Here is a 20,107-nt window from a genome sequence, read left to right on the forward strand (position 1 = left end):
ATTAACAACGTATTAACCTTTGAGGGCTCAGCCGAGTGCTAGTTCATCATTCAGCACTAAGGCATTCCCTGGGAAATATTCCACCCTCTGACTCCTCCACCTCAACCAAGCTTCACAATCATCAATTGTTTGTTTAAAACTTAGAGTGGTGAGTGAGTGACAGGGTCAGGCCAGATGGCTACAGGAGAGTGTTCCTATTGGCATCCAGGAAGTGCGTGGGCGAAGCCTGCCCACTGCTAAAGGACCTCCCCCCAGCCTAAGGGGAGGATCCACAGGTCTGTGATACCAACTAATTATGGGGGACAACCAATGAAAAAAACAGGATCGGGAGTGAGGTCATAGGGCTAAATGAAGGGAACCTGATGGGGACACCGAGCAGAGAACTCCAGACAACGCCCACTGCTCCTCAAAGGCTTCAAGGGAGCCAGTGGACTCCTCCCAGAGGAACTCTGCCCGGATGCGTGAATGGACGGATGAGCAGAAATAGGCCCTACAGTCGCAGGAAATCCCGTCGGCCAACCTCCTTTCCCTGGTTTTGTAGATGGCTAGTTTGGCCAGGGCCAAGAGGAGATTGATAAGGAGATCCTGCGACTTTGTGGGGTCACGGATGGGGAGTGCCTAGATAAACAGGTGAGGGGAAAAGTGCAACCAAAAACGCAATAAGAGATCCGAGAGGAACCGGAACAGGGGCTGCAACGTGGCGCACTCTAAATAAACGTGCACCAGGGTTTCCGTCATGCTGCAAAAGGGGCAGGTGTTGGGGACAGGGGCAAACCGCGCCAAGTACACGCCCGTGCTCACAGCCCCGTGAAGGAGCCGCCAACTGTCATCCCCGGCGGGCCTCAGGACCAGGGCAGAGTAAGCTGGCCCACCGGGGCCTCTCACCCTCGAGAGGTGGCAGGAGGTCCCACCACTTTGTAATGGGGTAGGATGCAAGGGTGAGGTAGTGAAGAGTGTGGAGCACAACTACAGGAAAGTGTTAGCAGGCAGATATATTAGTCCCAGATTAAGTAGATCCCTTTTTCCTGGGTAAGGTAACGGGCAGTTCCAGAACAAGCTGGAACCAACTAACACAGGCAGGCTAATTAGGACACCTGGAGCCAATTAAGAAGAAACTGCTAGAATCAGTTAGGACAGGCTGGCTAATCAGGGCACCTGAGTTAAAAAGGACATCACCTCAGTTTATAGTGTGCATGCGAGGAGCTGGGAGCAAGAGGCAGTGGGAGCTGAGAGTGAGAATACATATTGCTGGAAGACTGAGGAGTACAATCATTATCAGACACCAGGAGAAAGGTCTTGTGGTGAGGATAAAGAAGGTGTTGGGAGGAGGCCATGGGGAAGTAGCCCAAGGAGTTGTAGCTGTACCAGGAGGCATCCTAGACAGCTGCAGTCCACAGGGCCCTGGGCTGGAACCCGGAGTAGAGGTCAGGCCCAGGTTCCCCACAAACCTCCCAACTTCTGATCAGACACAGGAGAAATTAACCTAGACTGTGACTTCTACCAGAGTGGAAGGTCTCTGGGCTGTTTCCTGACCAACACGGTGAATCTCTGAGGCGAGCAAATCCACTAATAAGCGCAGGACCCACCAAGGTAGAGGAACTTTGTCACAATATGTATGTATTTATATGTAGTCTTTTGTCTGGTGAAGAAAATTTCCTTGGAACCTAACCCCCCCATTTATATTAATTCTTATGGGGAAATTGGATTCACTTAACATCGTTTTGCTTTAAAGTCGCATTTTTCAGGAACATACCTACAACGTTAAGTGAGGAGTTACTGCACTAGTAGCAACTTTTAAAGGACATGTGGATGCAATGCTTTGAAACCTTGACTAATGGAAGACACAAGTTTGTGAACACAAAGCAACAATTGTGATACTTTTGCCAACTGTGTACACAATTATAATGTGAGGATACAGATTCAAAAAGAAATATTCTGTTAGCAAATACTCAAATGTTGAAGGTGCCATGAGCAATATTAGCTTAATTTTGATTATGTACTTGTAAAACGTACTTTGAAAAATGTGTTTCAGGTAAACTGGAAAGGCTTTACTTAACATTAAGTATCAGAGAGGTAGCCATGTTAGTCTGGATTTGTAAAAAGCTACAGAGTCCTGTGGCACCTCATAGACTAACAGAAGCATTGGAGCATAAGCTTTCGTGGGTGAGCTTATGCTCCAATACTTCTGTTAGTCTATAAGGTGCCACAGGACTCTTTGTCCCTTAGAACGTTGTTTGGCAGCCACCAGCTTTGTCCACTGCTTGCAAGAAGAGCAGCCCTTTGGAACTAGGTGCTGGGGGCTTGGAACCAGGGTGGACTGGCAGCCCCATTCCCCTAAGTTCCCTGTGCAGCAGCCACCCAGCAGACTATCAATTGCCAGGCAGTTCAGCTGTCCCTCCCCCCGCTGCTGTGTGCTGCTCCTGCCTGCCCGCTGCCCCCAAGAGCTTCCTGCTTGCTGTGCGGAGGAGGGAGCGGAGAGGGGTGCTAATATCAGGGTGTCCCCCCCATCAGTCTTCTGCCCCCTGCTCCTTTACTCTATCTTCACAGAACAGGGGAGGGACATGACTGGGCTCAGGACCAAGGGAGCTTGCTGGCTGCAGTTGCTGTCTCAACTTCCTTATCTGCTTAAAAAGGTAGTGTACTTAGAGTGGGGGTCAGCATACTTAAAGGGGCAATGCGTATCTCTCTCTCACACAAGGTCTGTGTGTCTCTGTCTCTCTCTGCCGTGCTGTCTCCCCTCCCTCCATTCGTGCTGCCTTGTAGGGTGTGAGGCTACATTAACAAGTGTGTTAACCCTTGAAGGCTCAGCCACGTGCTAGTTCATCATTTACTAGTAAGATATTCCCTGGGAAATATCCCACCCTCTGACTTGATCACCTCAACCAAGCTTCACAATCATCATTGCTGTGTACAATATTACATTGTTTAAAAGTTATACTGTGTATGTGTAAAAGCAGCAAAGAGCCTCTGGAGCAGGGAGGAGGGTGTAACAGCTGGAGCTGTGGAGTTTCCTGCAGCTGGGGAGAATCCCAGAGGTGCGTCTGACCTTCCTTGGGAGCAGCCCTGCAGGGGAAGAAGTTGTTTCAATCCCTGGTGGGGACTAGCATCTGAAGCCCTGTGCAAGATAGGAGCTGCTGGCTAGGGTCCATATTTCACAGGGGAGATCATATTTCACAGTCCGTTAATCATTTTTCTCAGCTATAAATTTGATTGGGCCCTAGTAATAGCTAATTTAGATCCCGTCATTTTGTATATGTAGTTGGGATTGTTTTCCACTATGCCTTACTTTTGCATTTATCAACATTGAATTTCATCTGCCATTTAATTTAAGGAATCACTCTGGTAGAAATCCCAATACCTTCCCTGTCCTTGAACTAACGGCTGGGGAAATAGGGCCAATGGGCTTGGCTTCTCGCCTGCGTCTTAAGCATACTCCCTATCTCACAAGTGGTGTTGCAAGGGGCATATCTTTGTAGGGGAAAAGGGATGTGTTGGGAAAGGTATTTTTCATCCCAGCTAGTGGATGCATGTAAAATTTCAAGCCCTGCATACACTTTTTTTTCCCCACTATTTTGGAATTTTATAATAGAGCATTCAGGATTTGTTCAAAACTTTGCAGTTCGTTTCCAAGCATTTTGTGTAACATGGATTGCTGATGTAGTCTTAGTCACTTCAGGATGGTAAATGCCATTGAGAAGGATTTCTAGTTTACTCTGCAAACCTGGAATGTTGGCGATGATGAACAGAAATAGCTGATTAAGCACACATTTTGATAGCTCAAGCCTTTTTCTACATTATTCAGCAAACATTTTAAACTCTGTTTTAAATTGTATTTTTGATAGTACCAAGTAAGAAATGTGGTGTTTGTTTTGACTGCAGGTACTGATGTTGCATTAACCTCCTTCTTTTGCTTGGAATCAAAATGTCAAAGAAATCTGAGGCTCCTCTTTCCTTGACTGATTGTCTTTGCCAAATCTGCATGGACATTTTTGTGGAGCCAGTGACCCTGCCATGCAACCACACACTCTGTAACTCTTGTTTCCAGTTGACAGTAGAGAAGGCAAGTCTGTACTGTCCTTTTTGCCGCCGGTGGGTCTCTTCTTGGGCACGATATAATGCCCGCAAAAATACTCTTATCAATTGGGAACTGTGGGAAAGGATTCAAAAGAATTACCCGGAAGAATGCCAGCGCAGAGTTAATGGACAGGATCTGGAAGAGGACAGTAAGTAAAAAGTCATTTGTCTTGTATCTGTTTGTGCCGCAGGAAAGTAATTGGTTTTAGTGAGCTTGGATGTCATGAAGTGAGATCATAAAGTAATTGCTGGCGCAGCTAAATTATTGAATCATCTGGGAAATTAAAGGTAATTTGCAAAGGAAATAAATGTGCTTGTGCCCTTTTTTATGTAATATAAAGAAGGCAAGCTACATGTATGTTTGTTTTTTCAAAAGTGCACATTTGTTTTTCTGTTTTGTGTTTTACACAAAAAATGGGCCTCTTGTCTATGCAAGGAAAATTACCAGTAATGGTAATAGAGGAAGCTGTAAGTGACAGTTAGGTCTTTTTATTTGATCACCAGTGTATTGTGAATGACATAGTTAAAAATACCGAAGTCCTGTCTACATTTTACTGCCCCAGGTTCCAGTCTTCTTAGACTGGCACAGCCTGGGAGACTGCTGAATAGACTACTGTCATGGCGGGGAGTTGGACAGGTCAATGGGCAGTCCCAAGTGGTGGTCAGAGTTAACACAAGGGATTACTGGAAGATCTAATCCAATGGGAAGGTATAGTGAGGAGGGTGCTGGGGTCAGGGTGAGACAGCCAGATGAGGTCAGGTGGGGCAAGGCAAGATCAGAGGGGTCTGAGTAGCAACTAGCAGGCAATGGCTTCTTGCTCAGACAAGGCCAAAAGGGAAGCAGTAAGTTTATATATAGTCACCAACCAATCAGGGTCAAGATCCTGTGGCCAGTCAGGAAGCAGGTCTTGGAACCCTGGAAGCTGGCCCACCAAGTCTGTGAATTCCCATGTAATCTAATGTGTCAGTGTAGCATGATGGCCTAGACTGCTTCCCAAAAACAGTGTGTATCAGTTCGAGCCCAGGGTTCTGACAACTACTAGGATTGACCTCACAATCACAAGGAAGTGAAAAATGGTTAACTGAGAGTTAGTGATTTTTATTTAGGCCAGGTCTACACTACAGACCTATAGCGGAATAACTATGTCGCTCAGGGGTGTGAAAAATCCATGGCCCCTGAGCAACTTAGGTATATCGAACTCAACCCCCATGTAGATGAGAGCTTCTCCGGTCAACATAGCTACCTCCCCTTGGGGAGCTCTCTTGTCAGTGTAGGAGCATCTTCACTTTAGCACTACAGGAGCACAGCTGCACTGTTGCAGCATTTTAAGTGCAGACTTGCCCTTAGACTGTTTAAAACTTAGTTGTTTTGACGCCTAATTAAGTAAAATATTTAGGAGAAAAGGTTAATATCAATGATTTAACTCTCCTCCGTCCACACCAATCCTTTCTATTATAATCAATATGTGTTGGAGAACCATGATGAATTCTTTAGTCAAACCAGGGAAGACCAAACTTGACATTCCTGATATTTCTAAGGTAAAACAAGATGAAAAAAATTCTTTAGACACCATCAGGATTCTCAGCCTTGGATCTTAACCCTCCAACTTCATATTCACTTTAGAAGTTCCAACCAAATAGTTTTGGAGGGCTGCACGCTTTCAGTGACATCAGTTGATTTTATTTACTCCTGAGGTTTCCTCAGGATTTTCAATGAATTATTTCAGTATCTTTGCTCTTCTGTATTTAAATATCAGCAGACAGACTTGTTGCTCAGGGGATTGTGATGGGCAGTATCTTCTGTGTGCAAGCTGGGCTCTGCCAGGTCCAGTGGACCCCAGTGGCAGCCAGCTGCACTGCAGACGATTTTTGCGGGTGAAAGGAAATTCTGGACACACAACATTAATTTCTGCAAAACTCTGCTTGCGCAGTGGCGCAGAATTCCCCCAGGGGTAAGGTCCTGTAGCTTCTGACACAAAGCGATCTACAGGGGAAAGGTCTGGACTGGAGTAAGAGCTGACTAAGAGGGCAGGGGCCTCACTTCCTTCTCTCTCACTCCAAGAAGAGGAAACAACTGGACACTGACAGTGAACTGGGAAGCCCCAGAAGATTAGGGTTGGAAGAGACCTCAGGAGGTCATCTAGTCCAATCCTCTGCTCAAAGTAGGAGATTATCTGAATTGTTGAGACTGTGAGAACAACCCTTTGAGAGGGAAGCAGTGTGTGGTGATTGCATCCGTGCCAAAGAGAGAACAGGAGATGTAGGAAGTGGCTCAGTGGATGCTGGTCTAGTGTATTAACTAAGAGGGTCTGAGACTCCCTCCTCACCACTTTTCCACTGGAAAGGGAGGGCCTTGGTACCCCTTCCCTCCTCTACTGGCTGACTGAGAGAACCCAGGAAGCACAGGGGGATGATGGACTGTAACTTGACAACCAGGCCCTCAGACTGCCTGACAAGGGAATCCCAAAACTGTTGAACTGCAGCCTACCCACTAGGCCTGCTGGCCCCAAGTAAAGCCTGCAATAGGAACACCAATTGTCTCTTGGTATTAAATTGGGTTTCCTGGCTATGTGTGACTGTTTTATACAGATTTTTTTATTCATGTGAAAACATCATGACTATCACAACTCTCTGGAGAGAACCCTGTGGAATTTTCTGGTTGTCATACTCTGATATCAAAGGGTTTTTTGCCACAAGAGGATCTGCAGATATATATCCTAATCTGGTAGCCTTATGTAAGTGATCTCTGAATCAGAGATATATGAAACAAATTTGTTTCAGCTTAGGGTATGGGATACTTGTCATAGTTCAGGGTGAACTGTACCTTTGGCCCCCCTCACTGAGTTTCCATGGGCAACCCTTCCAAGTGAGAGGCTTGCTCTTAGGCTGGAATCTTGCATGCAAGTCATTCCATTGTTAAACCAGGTCTCCAGGTCAGAGCATCCCTGTTTACGAACTATGCTGCTCTAGCAGGGTCATCTAGGTTTTCACTGCTGCTAAAGACTTCTCTTCAAGACTAGTGACAAATAGGTAAATGGAGCGATTCAAATCAGCTTCTTCAAAACAGAATGTTTATCCAAAGGAACAAAGTAAACAGAGTGAAAATGTTAAAATAAGAAAAGGCCTATAGGCATATTGTCTTACCTAAACTACTGCTGCAGCAAAACTGTCTTCTCCCCTCTGCCTTTAGCACCCGCCTTCTGCCCTGCCTCCTCCCCTTTCTAACTGCCTCTTCCCTACCCTAACTACCCTCTAACTTCTGCACCTGCCTCCCCTAATCCTAATTCCCCCTCCTGTCCTACCCCTAACTCCCCATCTCCTCTGTTACCCACCTGCATCTGCCCGATCCCCACCCCCACTAATAACTCCCTTCTGCACCCATCACAGCATCTCTTCTACCTGCCACTGACCATTATACCCCCATCTGCCTTTTGCCCCGCCTTTAACCTGCATCCTCCCACCTTTTTCATAGAATCATAGAATATCAGAATTGGAAGAGACCTCAGAAGGTCATGTAGTCCAACCCCCTGCTCAAAGCAGGCCCACCACCAACTAAATTGTCCCAGCCAACACCCCCTAGCTTTCTTATTCCACTCTTGGCTCTGTCTCCCATCTCTGTCCCTTCTTCCACTGTGACTCCCCTCCCATCCCACGGGCCCTCTCCCCAATTTAGAGCTCCTAGAAGGGGATGGTCCCCTCTCCCCCTGGGCTCACCCAGTCCCCCAACTCTCTTTCCCATCTTTCCCCCCCAGCCTGTTGCCAGAGGAAGAGTGGTCAAGACAGGACCCAGCAGGCTTGAGCCAATCTCTTCCAAGTAGCTGTCCAGGACACTGGGCAGTGCCTTGTGCTTCCTAGCAGGGTGAAAGGGCTTCTGCAGAGCAGGGCATCAGAGCCTGGGATCTGCCAGTGAAGCGCTGAGCCTGGGCAAGTGGGACCAGCTGCGGTCGGGGGACATTCACGGTGTTCCCATGAGTGCCAGTGCTGGGGCCCATTCTCCCAGCAGCATTCTCTCTGCAGACTGTCTCCTCTCCTTGCAATGCCCTCTTCCTGCCATAGGTAGCAGCACCTGCTGCTGTTGCTCTCCCTGCCATTCCTAGCCCTGCTACAGGCCACTCAGGGAGAAGTCAGGGGGCAAAACACAGCTGCCCTGCTGCCTTTGAATAAATCAGAAGTGGGATAGCCTCAAAAGGTAGTAAGGGGGACTGCCCTCCCCAAAGCCCTCCTGTAATCAAGCACTGCTTGTGCCCCCAGTTGTTTACACACAGTCCGTGACTGTGGGTATTCTGAGCTTCCAGTTTCACTCCTTCAAAGACAACATGACAGGAAACAAGCTTAGCAAAGGAATTTCTTAGCCACAGTAACTTTTAGTCTTAAAACACTTGAGCATTACATATCTTTGAAAATAACAAAAGTAATGAGATGCACTTGCCCCTAGTCTGAGTTTACCCCTTCTTGTGAATCCATGGTTCATCAGCATTTCAGGCTGGGCAGAGTCCCTCCTGCCACTTCTCCTGTAAGTCCTCCTTATGTGTTGTCAGCCCCTTGTACGGAGCAGAACCCAGCTCTTCAATAAGGCCTCTGTCTCTGTGCCATGTGCTCAAATTCAGAAACTCCAGATCTGACTCTCATGTTTGGGCCCCTCCCTTTGTGCAGAGACCATTGTTCCATAGTGTTTATTCTGAGTCAGTGGCCCCAGATTGCTCTTAGTGATGGTCTTTCAACAAGATATTATACACCTTTCCCAAATTAGGGCAGCTGTCTGGAATGCAGTACAGCAGGATTCTATTACAACATATAGTTTGTAATTTTGATATTGTCATATCCCACTCTGTCTCTTTTCTCTAGCTGAGCCAAAGGCCGTGTCTACACTATAGATCTTATAGCAACACAGTAGTAAGGTCTCCTGTGTAGCTGCTGTATGCTGGCATAATTAAACCATCCCAAACAAGCGGCGGTAGCTGTCAGCAGGAGATGCTCTCTCACTGACATAGCTCTGTTCACACTGACACTTATGTTGGTCAGGAGTGTTGTGTGTGTTTTTTTCTTTTTTTCACACTCTTGCCTGACAAAAGTTTTGCGAATAAAAGTATTAGTGTAGAAAGATTCAAATTTGAAAATATGTTGTGATAGTAGAGCAGGGGTCGGCAACCTTTCAGAAGCAGTGTGCCAAGTCTTCATTTATTCACTCTAATTTAAGGTTTTGCATGCCAGTAATATAGTAATGTTTTTAGAAGGTCTCTTTCTATAAGTCTATAATATATAACTAAACTATTGTTGTATGTAAAGTAAATAAGGTTTTTAAAATGTTTAAGAAGCTTCATTTAAAATTAAATTAAAATGCAGAGCCCCTAGGACTGGCGGCCAGGACCCAGGCAACGTGAGTGCCACTGAAAATCAGCTCGTGTGCCGCCTTTGGCACACATGCCATAGGTTGCCTACCCCTGTGGTAGAGTATCCTTGAAACATTTGTATTTACCTTACACGGTTGAAAGGGCCTGGTTTCTCTTTCTTTATTTAAAAAGATCAAATTGGTTTGTTTGAGCAGGAGTCTATAATGTTATCACTGTTTGATCTACTGAGAATTTTTTATTACATGGAACATCTCTTAAGTTACTTAATCAAGAGTGGTAGCTTTAAATAATAATAATAATAATGGTATCTTTAAAAAAGGAAATTACAGGACTCTTACTTTTGGATAGTAAGTAGCTCAAGAAATGTCCCATTTAATTAAAAAAAAAAAAAAAAAGGTAACAATACACACTAGATCAAGCAGTAATAAAATTATAGGCACATGCTATAAACTTGCTCCACTGATAAAACCTGCACATTATTGTTTGCAAAATAAGGACAGTTCTGAGTGCTCTGAGAACCTTCAGATCCTGATATCCCAGAAGTTTCAAACAAGTAATCAGGGCATCATATCCTTCATCAAGACATGCTTAATTTTGCTTCTTTGAAAATAATATTCTTACAGGAATCTCACTTTCCATTCACTGCCATCAGAGTTTGAGTGGCTTTATTTGTATAGCTGTGAATTGATACATTTCTTCCATTTGTTTGAAAAAGAAACTGACATTTGAGGACACCAGTGAACTGTATCACTGCCAGTCCAGGATGGGAATGTTCCATCTGATATGTGAGCGTGAAGCCCTGCAACACATTAGCTTTGAGAGTTCTATTCTGTCAAAAATTTTTACACCCAAGAGTGAGAATCCTGTTAAATAGCTTCAAAGCAACAGAGCAACACGCATTTCAGGCTGTCTTTATATACACCTCTACCTCGATATAACGCTGTCCTCGGGAGCCAAAAAATCTTACCACATTATAGGTGAAACCACGTTATAGCAAACTTGCTTTGATCCACCGGAGTGCGCAGCCCACCCTGGAGCACTGCTTTACCGCGTTATATCTGAAGTCACGTTATATCGAGGTAGAGGTGTACTATAAAGAACAAAAGAGAGCACAGACTTTCTTTTTTTTTCCTTTGAAGGTCAGCTTTTAAGATCTTTACATTTCTTGTGGCACTATCCTACAGTGTAAGGAAGCCTGGTCATTTTCCTCATAGAGGGTGAGGGAAGCTGGAAGTGATTGAGAGATGCATTTGCTTTCTCAACGAATTGGAACATTCTGTATGTTCCCACTAGGTGGACACAATCAAGCTAAGGTGCAGTATTGGATATGGTTGTGTTCTGCATGTTTTAGGTTTAAGTTAAACTAGGATAATATGAAATTGTAATGGGCTGTGGTATGAAAAGAATCTATAAAAATCTGAGCTATTTAAAGTGATCATTTTGTTTTCCCCACACTCACCTTCTTTTTTTCTGTGGAATAGTTTGTATATCCCAGCCACTGCATCAGCTAAGCAAGCCTGGGGAACTGAGACAGGAATATGAGGCAGAGATTAGCAAGGTAAGTCTAGAAAATCCTGTTTAAAGTAGTAACTGCCTTAAGTATGGATTTATTTGAATCTTGTATGTATAGAATGACTCCAGTATTTGACTATTTAATTAGAATAACTTTTTCCTCTTTCTTTTAAAATAGAAAGTAGGTTTAGTGCTGTAATGGAAAATTGAGGAGGAAAGAGCTACAAGAATGGATTGAGGTTTGGTAACACACCTTACAGTGAGAGACTTGAGTTCAGTTTTTCGTATTAAAGAGAAGGTTAGGAGGTGACTTGATCATGATGTACAAGAAGCTACCCAGGGAGGGGACATTTGATACTGCTGGGCTCTTTAATCTACCACACAAGGGCATAACAATATCAAATGTCTGGAAGTCAAAGCTATACAAATTCAAACAAGAAATAAGGTGTACAATTTTAAGTTAGTGTAGGTGACCGTTGGAATAGTTTACCAAAGAATGTGACTAATTCTCAATCTTTATCTTTCAATAAAGATTGGATGTTTCTCTAAAGAGATATTCTTGTTCAACCACAAATTGTTGGGCTCAGTGCAGGAATTATTTGATCACTTGCTTCTTTTTTACTCTCAACTTTAGGACCCTTCTAAATGGAATTAAACATGGTACTAATAATGCTTATAGATTTTTTCTAATTTGCACCAATGTCTGAATGCTCTTGTAGCACCTTTTCCTGATGGCTGCGTTGTTTTTCATTACGGCAACAAGGAAGTTGAGTGAGCCCAGTGATCACGTGCAACCTTCCTCTTAGAGCATGTGTGGAAGGAGATTATAGGGATGTCAAGGCTGGCATTAATGGAAGAATGGAGAAGGATTGTAATGGCTGGCACTTGAAAGAGATGCTGCCTAGCGGTTAGAGGGTGGTAGGGGAGCCTGGGCCCTCCCACTCCACCGGTCTTCGGCTCAGAGCCCTATGAGGGTTTGCCAGGGTCAGACACTCAAGAGCACCTTAAAATATTCTTCCCTGGGCCACTTCTACACCTCCACTCTATAGTTCAAGCTTTTCCAGTCTGTAGTCACAGTAATGCAGAACAAACACAGTGCCTTTAGTCTGACTGGGGTGGTTTCTGCTGGCTGATCTCCCAGGAAAGAGTCTGGAGAGGTAATTCCTAAAGGAAGAAAAGATTTTAACCCGTAACTGGAGTTCTCAGTATATTGCATCAAGAGAGCCATACTCACCCACTCTACTATGTTAAGAGTTTTTTGGTGCTCTAAAGGGTTAGAAAGGAATTGAAAGAGATGAGTGCTATTCCGTCTTCCATATCCCTGCATTAATTGATTAGCTGTATGAGAGAATTAACAGCTTCAGCAGTCATTGCAATATGGATGGTTCCAGTCTGTTGTATCAAGGGCGCATGTTTTTCTCAAGGTTTTCTGTAGATACACGTAGTTGGAGAATTCTAGCTGCAGATAAGTAACCTTTTCACAATGACTGAGAGACCCTTTGCAAGTCACTGAATCTTGCAAATTAGCAAGTTTACAAATGCAATTTTGTAAGAACCAAAAGGTAGCTCATTAGTGTACTTGATTCTTTTGATTACTGAAGCTTTAATACTTAATAGTATCCTAGATTGCATCCTGTATATATGCTAAAATTAGTGAAGTCTTAACAGTGAAGTTTCATCGCACTCTGCTATTAAATTTTTGCTGAGAAACATGAAGAATGCCTTTTTGTGAATTATGGGACGTTCATATTAATGAAGTGCAAGATAGAGAGGTTCTAGTATAATAATGTGTTGTCTGCAGGTTCACTTGAACTTTGAGATCTTTTAAAAACTTCTCTTATAGGTGAAGGCAGAGAGGTGGGCACATGAACAAGAGGAGAGCAAAGCAAGTGAGGAGTACATTCAAAGGCTGTTAGCAGAGGAAGAAGAAGTGCACAGGCTGGCAGAAGAAAGGCAAAGAGAGATGGAGGAACAGCTTAAACAAGATGAAGAGCTGGCATGGCAGCTGAGTACCAATCTGGTGAGTTTGGCTCCAGGGGGCATTAGAGCAGTGTGTTTCTCAGAGTGAGTGATCTTTATATATTCCAGAGCATATGCAAAAATCCTTATGAATGTTGTGCCCCTCTCCACCTGATTACCTCCTTTAATGGCAATCCGCTTACAGGTTCTGACGGACAGGTCTGGGTTCTTTTGGATCCCGCCACCCATTCAGCAGGATGAATCTTTTTTTTTCTTTTTTGTTATGAAATTATTTGGCAGTGCCTCCACCCCCCTCGCTCCTTCCTGGCAGGGTCACCAGAGCAGCTTGGGCGGAAAATTCGAACTACACAGGAATCCCCACTTACTTGCCAGATAGTTGGAGACTTCCAAGAAATTACACAACACACAAAAATATATTCAACACAACAATTATATTAAACAGGCAACAAATCAACATAACAGGGTGAAACACTATTTTTAGGGTCACCGGTGCCCACACTTAAAATACCTGTGACTTGATGTAACAAGTGTAAAATTAGTGTCCTGTTGGTACACGTACTTTGCTGGGGCCCTTGATGACCTATAAAATTCTCTGCAGTGGTTTAGCAGTGTGGCTGACTGGGTTCAGTACAGCCCAAAGGACCCACAAGTGGGAGGAGGTGGTGAATCCCTCCACAGGTGTAATAAGCAGTAGGTTATAAAATCCTCAAACCCTCACTCCCTGGCTTGAGGACACAGTTCAGGAACTAGAGGGTCCCCAAAACAAATTCCCTGATTGACTAACTAAAGACAGTGCACTCACGAACTCCGTGAATGATCTTCAGGTTTGAAGATGATGCTGGGCGACTCAGCCTCTGCAGAGGGGCTGCTGTCTGCTGTCAGGGATCCTCCTCAGGCAGGATTCAGGCTGTGTTGGTACCAGAATCTCCCCTCATCACAAAGGGGCGCAGGGCTCAAGGTGTAGGTTATACAACTACCCTAACATCCAAACTGTAGCCTCCTAGCCCAGCCTCCAGTCACATACTCAGCAGGCAGCTTCCCTGGACTAGCAGCGCTGACCATGTGGTGACTGGTCTCACCAGGGGAGCTGGAGGTGAATCCAGCCGGGCTGGGGAAATTTCTCAGCAAACGCTACCAATTGGGAATCACCAGTGGGGAAGGAAAACCCAGCTGAGGGATCTGCAGTCAGTTCCCTAGAGGTCAGTTCGCAGAGGAAACTCTGCTTGCAGGCCTGGGACTCCCCCGCTCCCCACACAGCCAGTCCTGCCCTGGCCCTCACTGGCTCCCGCCTCTTCAAAATGGCTTCTCCTCTCTCCTCAATTCCCTGTGTGGGACTTCTCACTCCCTATTGGTTGCCGGGCAGACTCTGAGTTTGCCTTGGCTCCTCCTCCCTGAGTGGCCAGCAGACAGAGCTCCAGGAATCTATGTAATCTCCTTGGGGGTTACATGAAGAATTTCAAAAAAAATTCTTCAGATTTTAGATTGGAACCCAACATTAAATATTCAGTGCTTAAATAACTTATTGAGCATTAAGTTTTAAAATCCAACAAAAAAGAGGAGAGAATAAAAATTTCCACTTTTAAAATACACTTGGAGTGTTTACCAGTAGTTGATTTAAAATCTCCTCCATAGTAACCACCTTCTTGAATACCAGGAGCTCCTCTCTTCTCCCATTATTTAAAAAATGCTTTTTTGGAGGAGGGTTAATGTCTGTAGCCTGTGCTTAGGAGTGGAAAATGCAATGGCAATGTTTGAGAGAGAGTAACTTAGAAGAATCCTAACCATTGAAAAATATATAGATGTGGGATGTATATAGCTCACTTGTATTTGATATAACCTGCCATTTTGTGGTAATACTAATGAAAAACTCTTCTCCTGATACCATTGCCTCCAGATAAATTTAATGCATGCTGAGTGCAGTTCCCTATGTATACTTATTGTTCGCTCCAAAAAATTCATGCAAATAACTAATCCTGTGTACAGAAGCACGCTTATTTTCAATTTTTTCTAATTTCTATATGTTTCCTCTCATTAAAGAACAAGTCTACCGATGAACACATGTTCAGCACTCCTTTACTTGCAAACAGTCACACATCTGGCCCATCTCCAATTAGTTCATCCAAGACAAAAAACAAATCAAGCAACTCTGGAGACATCCAAAAGTAAGTAATCCAGCTTTCTGTCCAAGATTTGTTGGTGCACTTCGACAAAATACACAGCATGTGAAAGGAGAAATATGGTTTGTAGTTTGGAAAGAACTAAGTGTGGCTAAACTCTAAACTTCGAAAAGTACCACTGTAAAAGGGCACACTGGCATTCTGTGTTGATTCTGTCAACTACTTCCTTATCAGACTTGCTCAGGTAACAGATTAAAAGATGGATTTTGTAATTGTCAGGAGAGCAAATTCAACCTTGAATCTGAAAGTCAAGCTGTGTTTTTCCTCTGAGATGACATAGTAATAGAGATTCTGCAGTTGGAGCTCAGTTAGTAATTCTATTGATGTATGGCCAAGAATAGAATCATTCTTGTTCTCCTGTAACTGCAATGCAAATAGTGAAAATGTCAGTAAACAGATCAGGTCTGACACATTCAGGTAGATCTGTTGAATAACAAGGGCTGCCTTTGCATAGTTGACTCTTTCGACTGTAACCTCACTTTAAGATCACTGTGCTCTGCCTCGATATCCTGTTGTAGTCTCATTGGCCTACTTAATCTGAATTTATTCTATGTTGATATATTCTTTAAATTTTATCACTGTGGCCCTTTTGTTACTCAACTTTAGTTCTGTTCCTGGCAGATCAGTTTCTGTTACCGTTTTTTCTTTTTTAAGTTCACTTTTTCAGAGGAGTGTTATTCAGTCGTTATAGACTTGTATGCCATCCAGTCTTCCACTTAGGATCAGAGAACTTGATCCTTTATGGTCCTCCAGCTGTGGCTGGTAGCCACACTGCATAATCACTGTTGCCTTTTAAAGTAAATATGAACTATTTCTCATGGCTTCAAGGAGGCTTGGAAAGTATAATGCTAAACATTTGTTTCTTGTTGATGCAATAAATCACCTTCAAAATGACTATAGGTAAATGATTTTTTATTTGTAAAATAAGCTATCATTTAGTCTTTAGATTCGAGTGGTGAACTGCATTACTTTTTTGGCATACCATTTTTTTTTTTTTTTTTTTTTAGTTATCTATGGTAACTGAAAGCTACTGAATGTTAGAGTATTTCATCCCAGGAGAATGTGGAAGATAATAGTGGGACACTCACCTACACTGATCTGAAGGTTCAGAGAAATGTGGAGGACTCTCAAACTTTAATTTGATGCTTAAAGTTTTGTCTTAATATGTGCTTTTTTCCCCCCCTTAAGGTATCTATCTCCAAAGCCGCTTTGTGCTTCAGTACCAATTTCGCTCTCTAAAAAAGCAGAGAAACGCAGGAATAACTCCTTTTCTATGGTAATCCATGTCTCCATATTGAAGTTATATATGGCACTATTTATTAGTAACTGCAGGTTCTTTTCTTTTTGTTGAGGGTATATAGACTGGAAGTACATATATAACCATAAAAATGAACACACTGGCATCTTAAAAAGGTAAAGGTTGTATTTAAATAGAATTTTAGAAATGGCCTTAGAAAGCATTTCATCCAATCTGTATCACTGACTAGGCAAAATATATTTTTGTTACTCTGTGAAAAATTGCAAGATCTGAATATGTGTTCTGATCCTCTGATACCAAGTATTGGAGCCAGAAGATTCACTGTTAAGGTCTGGTAAGCAGGAGTAATTTCTCGTTATATATGAGACATTTACTTTTCTGACCAAAAAAAATATTCTAACTGCAAACTCAACGTGGCATCTGGAAGGCAAGCTTCTATTCTTTTTGATTTGTGCATCATCCCCAACAAGGATTATACAGTAGTGACTTGGTTAATAGTTCTGTTGGTGCACAGGCCAGAAAAGAATCCAACTTAATACCCTCTAGTTTTCAGAGCTAATGCGGCCAACAGAAATGAAACTTGCTTTTTATTTTATCAAATTTTCTATTTATATAAAAAACTTATCAGAGGACAATAAACATTTCTGAACAGAAGTAAAAGTTTATGGAATATTAACTTTTCGCCAAGCTGTATTTGATCGGTTTGTTTTCAGTGTTGCCTTATCTTTTTTGTAGGAAAATAATAGCACTGAAGATGACATCTTAATGTGGCAAGAGAAGGATAGAGAGGAAATGCCAACGCTGTCTCCACAAACTCTCTCCACTGTTCAAGACAGAAATGTTAAGGATTCATTTTTAGAATCATGTCTGACTTATTTAAATACCTCTCCTGTAGTGGGGTCTCATCCCATTGAGTGGGAAGGTCTGTCAGGAGCAAACTATCAGGTAGATAAAATTACAAATGCACTTTGCAATGTCACAAAACAGGAAAGGCCTGATACTGGACTTTCTTCTTCCAGTGGAGAGGTAGCCAGAAGTGCCTTTGAAAACGATAACTCTACATGTACAGAAAACATTGATTCTGAAAAATGTGCAGAAACTAGCTCTTCTCTTCGGGAAGCAGTTGATTCTGTGATGTCTGGCAAATTAGAGAACAGAGATGCATCCCATAATCTCATGGAAGTGGTTGCAAACTGCTCAGTTGAAGGAAAGAAACAAAATGCCTTACAGAACAGTAAGGAGACACCAAAAAGAAAATCTCAGGAATCTCCAACTGAATCAGCAGTTGATTCATGCTTGATAGATAAAAGGAGGAAAACTTTTCCAGAAACTTATGAAGACCAAGAGGAGAAGGTAAATGATCTTAGTGTGCAAATGCATATAGATTTGGAGAAGCAGCTTTATGAGAGGCGTAAGCAAGAGGAGCAAGACAGGCTCCTGGCTCTGCAACTTCAGAGAGAGATAAACAGGGAGCAAAAGACATTAAACCGAAAGAAAGGCTCTCCAGATGAGTACCTTCTGCGTCCTAAAGCATCTCCATATCTGGAGGAATCTCCAACTGGGAGAGGTAGTAATAAGATGGCAAGTGACTTGACATCTCCCAAGAGCCGAGCTGAAATGAGTCATCGGAAACCACGAAGAAGCTCCCACAATGAGAACTGGCAGCCTCCCAGCAAGCTCCAGATGAAATCGCCCAGTGTCAGAGGAGGAAAAGTGTTGAACTGTGTCAACAGCTGTGACTCAAAGGATATCCAATCACTGTTGACCAAGAATACGCAAAAGACAATCCTTCAGATGTTTAAGAGGTCTGTTTCAAAGTAAAAGATCAATAGAACTATGAAGGCACAGTGGGGTGGATGGGAAATAAAGCAGTATCTTTCCCTGTATCAGATAAAGCTTCTTGTAAACAGCTAGTTTTAAGTTGATTGTATTAAAGGAGGATCATTTTAGAGCATGGATGCACTCAAAATTATACAGTGCTGTTGAGCCAAGGAGTCTCTAATGCCTTCCTTTCCCCCAGACCTTATCAGTTCTAGTTAATTCTAGTCAATATCTAGTTAACTAAATATAGAATGAATCTGTATCTTTAATTATTTGCTCACTGCAGGACTACAGCACTACAGGCTTCCATCAGCACAGCTGCTGTGCATTATGTTGAAGGGTTGGACTCAAACCTCACCATGCTTGATTTGTGTTGGCTGGTGAAGATATGACAGTTAACCATGTCTATTGTACTTTTTTCCTCTCTCAGTTCTGTAATTAGATTCCTGTAGAAAATATTGGCTAAATTAGCATTACTTCTTTTTCTACATGTTGAATTTCATTAAAAGTATATAATATACAAAATCACCAGGCCAGAAAGGGTGCAGTGGGGGAGGAAAAGTCAAGATAAACAGACTATAATTTGGAGTAAATTATAATGAATGAATCAACAAGTGTGAATAAGGACTAGGTTTATTCCCAGTTCTGAGTTAGTTTATTTATCTGGTTATAAGACTACCCTTTCTTTTTGTCATCTTTGTAGGATATCATCCCTTTATGTCAGTAACCATTTTCCTCCTGCTTTGCTTTTTTGATACACGTTAAACATTTTTGTTCAAATAAGCAAATAATATCAGAGCTTTATAATTAATCTGAATTGCTGTTTGTCTAGAATGCGAGAAACCTCAGGCCTGTGAGGAGAAGTTATTGCAGGCTACAAATGATAGATGAAGGGTTCTCATTTGCCCACATTGCTGCCTCCTCGTTACTTCTCTGAAACTCCATTTACTATTTGTTTGCATTGTGAGGAAACAAAAATCAACAATTTTGTTTCGTTTGGATTTGCCGAATGTTAACCTAAATGTAAAAGTAATACTGATGAAGCTGTTCTGTGTATATTCACATTCTTAGTAAATGAGTATTACAATAAATGTTTGGATCCTATTTTGATCTGTACAATTGTTTGAACAGTTAGTTTGGGTGTACTTAGAATGAAAAATTCCAAAACAAAAACTGAAAACTGTGTGTTTTTGGCTCTGAGTTTAGTCTTTAAGGTCAAGCACTTTTCATGGTTTAAGTGCGAGACGTTCCCAAGCCACAATACAGCTGCTGTTTCTTCTGACTTTCTATCATAGACTCATAGAATTTAAGGTCAGAAGAGACCATTATGATCATCTAGTCTGACCTCCTGTACAATGCAGGCCACAGAATCTCACTCACCCACTCCTGTAACAAACCCCTAACCTATGTCTGAGTTACTGAAGTACCCAAGTTGTGGTTTGAAGACCTCAAGCTGCAGAGAATCCTCCAGCAAGTGACCCATGCCCCATGCTGCAGAGGAAGGCGAAAAACCTCCAGGGCTTCTGCCAGCCTGCCCTGGAGGAAAATTCCTTCCTGACCCCAGATATGGCGATCAGTTAAACCCTGAGCATGTGGGCAAGACTCACCAGCCAGTACCTAGGAAAAAATTCTCTGTAGTAACTCAGATCCCACCCCATATAACATCCCATCACAGATCACTAGGCATACTTACCTGCTGATAATCAAAGATCATTTGCCAAATTAATTGCCAAAATTAGGCTATCCCATCATATCATCCCCTCCACAAACTTATCAAGCTTAGTCTTAAAGCCAGATATGTCTTTTGCCCCCACTACTCCTCTTGAAAGTCTGTTCCAGAATTTCACTCCTCTAATGGTTAGAAACCCTCGTCTATATTTCAACTCTAAACTTCCTAGTGTCCAGTTTATATCCCTTTGTTCTTGTGTCCACAT

General features: G+C 42.8%; 1 protein-coding gene across 3 annotated transcripts in view; it reads left to right on the plus strand.

Moving 5' to 3' along the window:
* RNF168 (ring finger protein 168) overlaps positions 1 to 19,277 on the plus strand; it is a 31,841-nt gene extending 12,564 nt beyond the window's left edge. For 2 of the 3 annotated variants that reach the window (XM_032806050.2, XM_032806057.2), the window contains exons 3-8: positions 3,880 to 4,223; positions 10,907 to 10,983; positions 12,781 to 12,957; positions 14,955 to 15,079; positions 16,283 to 16,370; positions 17,088 to 19,277. In XM_032806050.2, the coding sequence (XP_032661941.1) occupies positions 3,923 to 4,223; positions 10,907 to 10,983; positions 12,781 to 12,957; positions 14,955 to 15,079; positions 16,283 to 16,370; positions 17,088 to 18,173 (1,854 nt within the window). In that variant the 5' untranslated portion in view covers positions 3,880 to 3,922 and the 3' untranslated portion in view covers positions 18,174 to 19,277. The remainder of the gene's footprint in view (positions 1 to 3,879; positions 4,224 to 10,906; positions 10,984 to 12,780; positions 12,958 to 14,954; positions 15,080 to 16,282; positions 16,371 to 17,087) is intronic. The other variant, XM_075068633.1, reaches the window with a different exon arrangement.
* Positions 19,278 to 20,107: the final 830 nt, after the last annotated feature.

Source organism: Chelonoidis abingdonii, chromosome 8 (genome assembly GCF_003597395.2).
Source record: "Chelonoidis abingdonii isolate Lonesome George chromosome 8, CheloAbing_2.0, whole genome shotgun sequence".
In the NCBI taxonomy this organism is placed as follows: domain Eukaryota; kingdom Metazoa; phylum Chordata; order Testudines; family Testudinidae; genus Chelonoidis; species Chelonoidis abingdonii.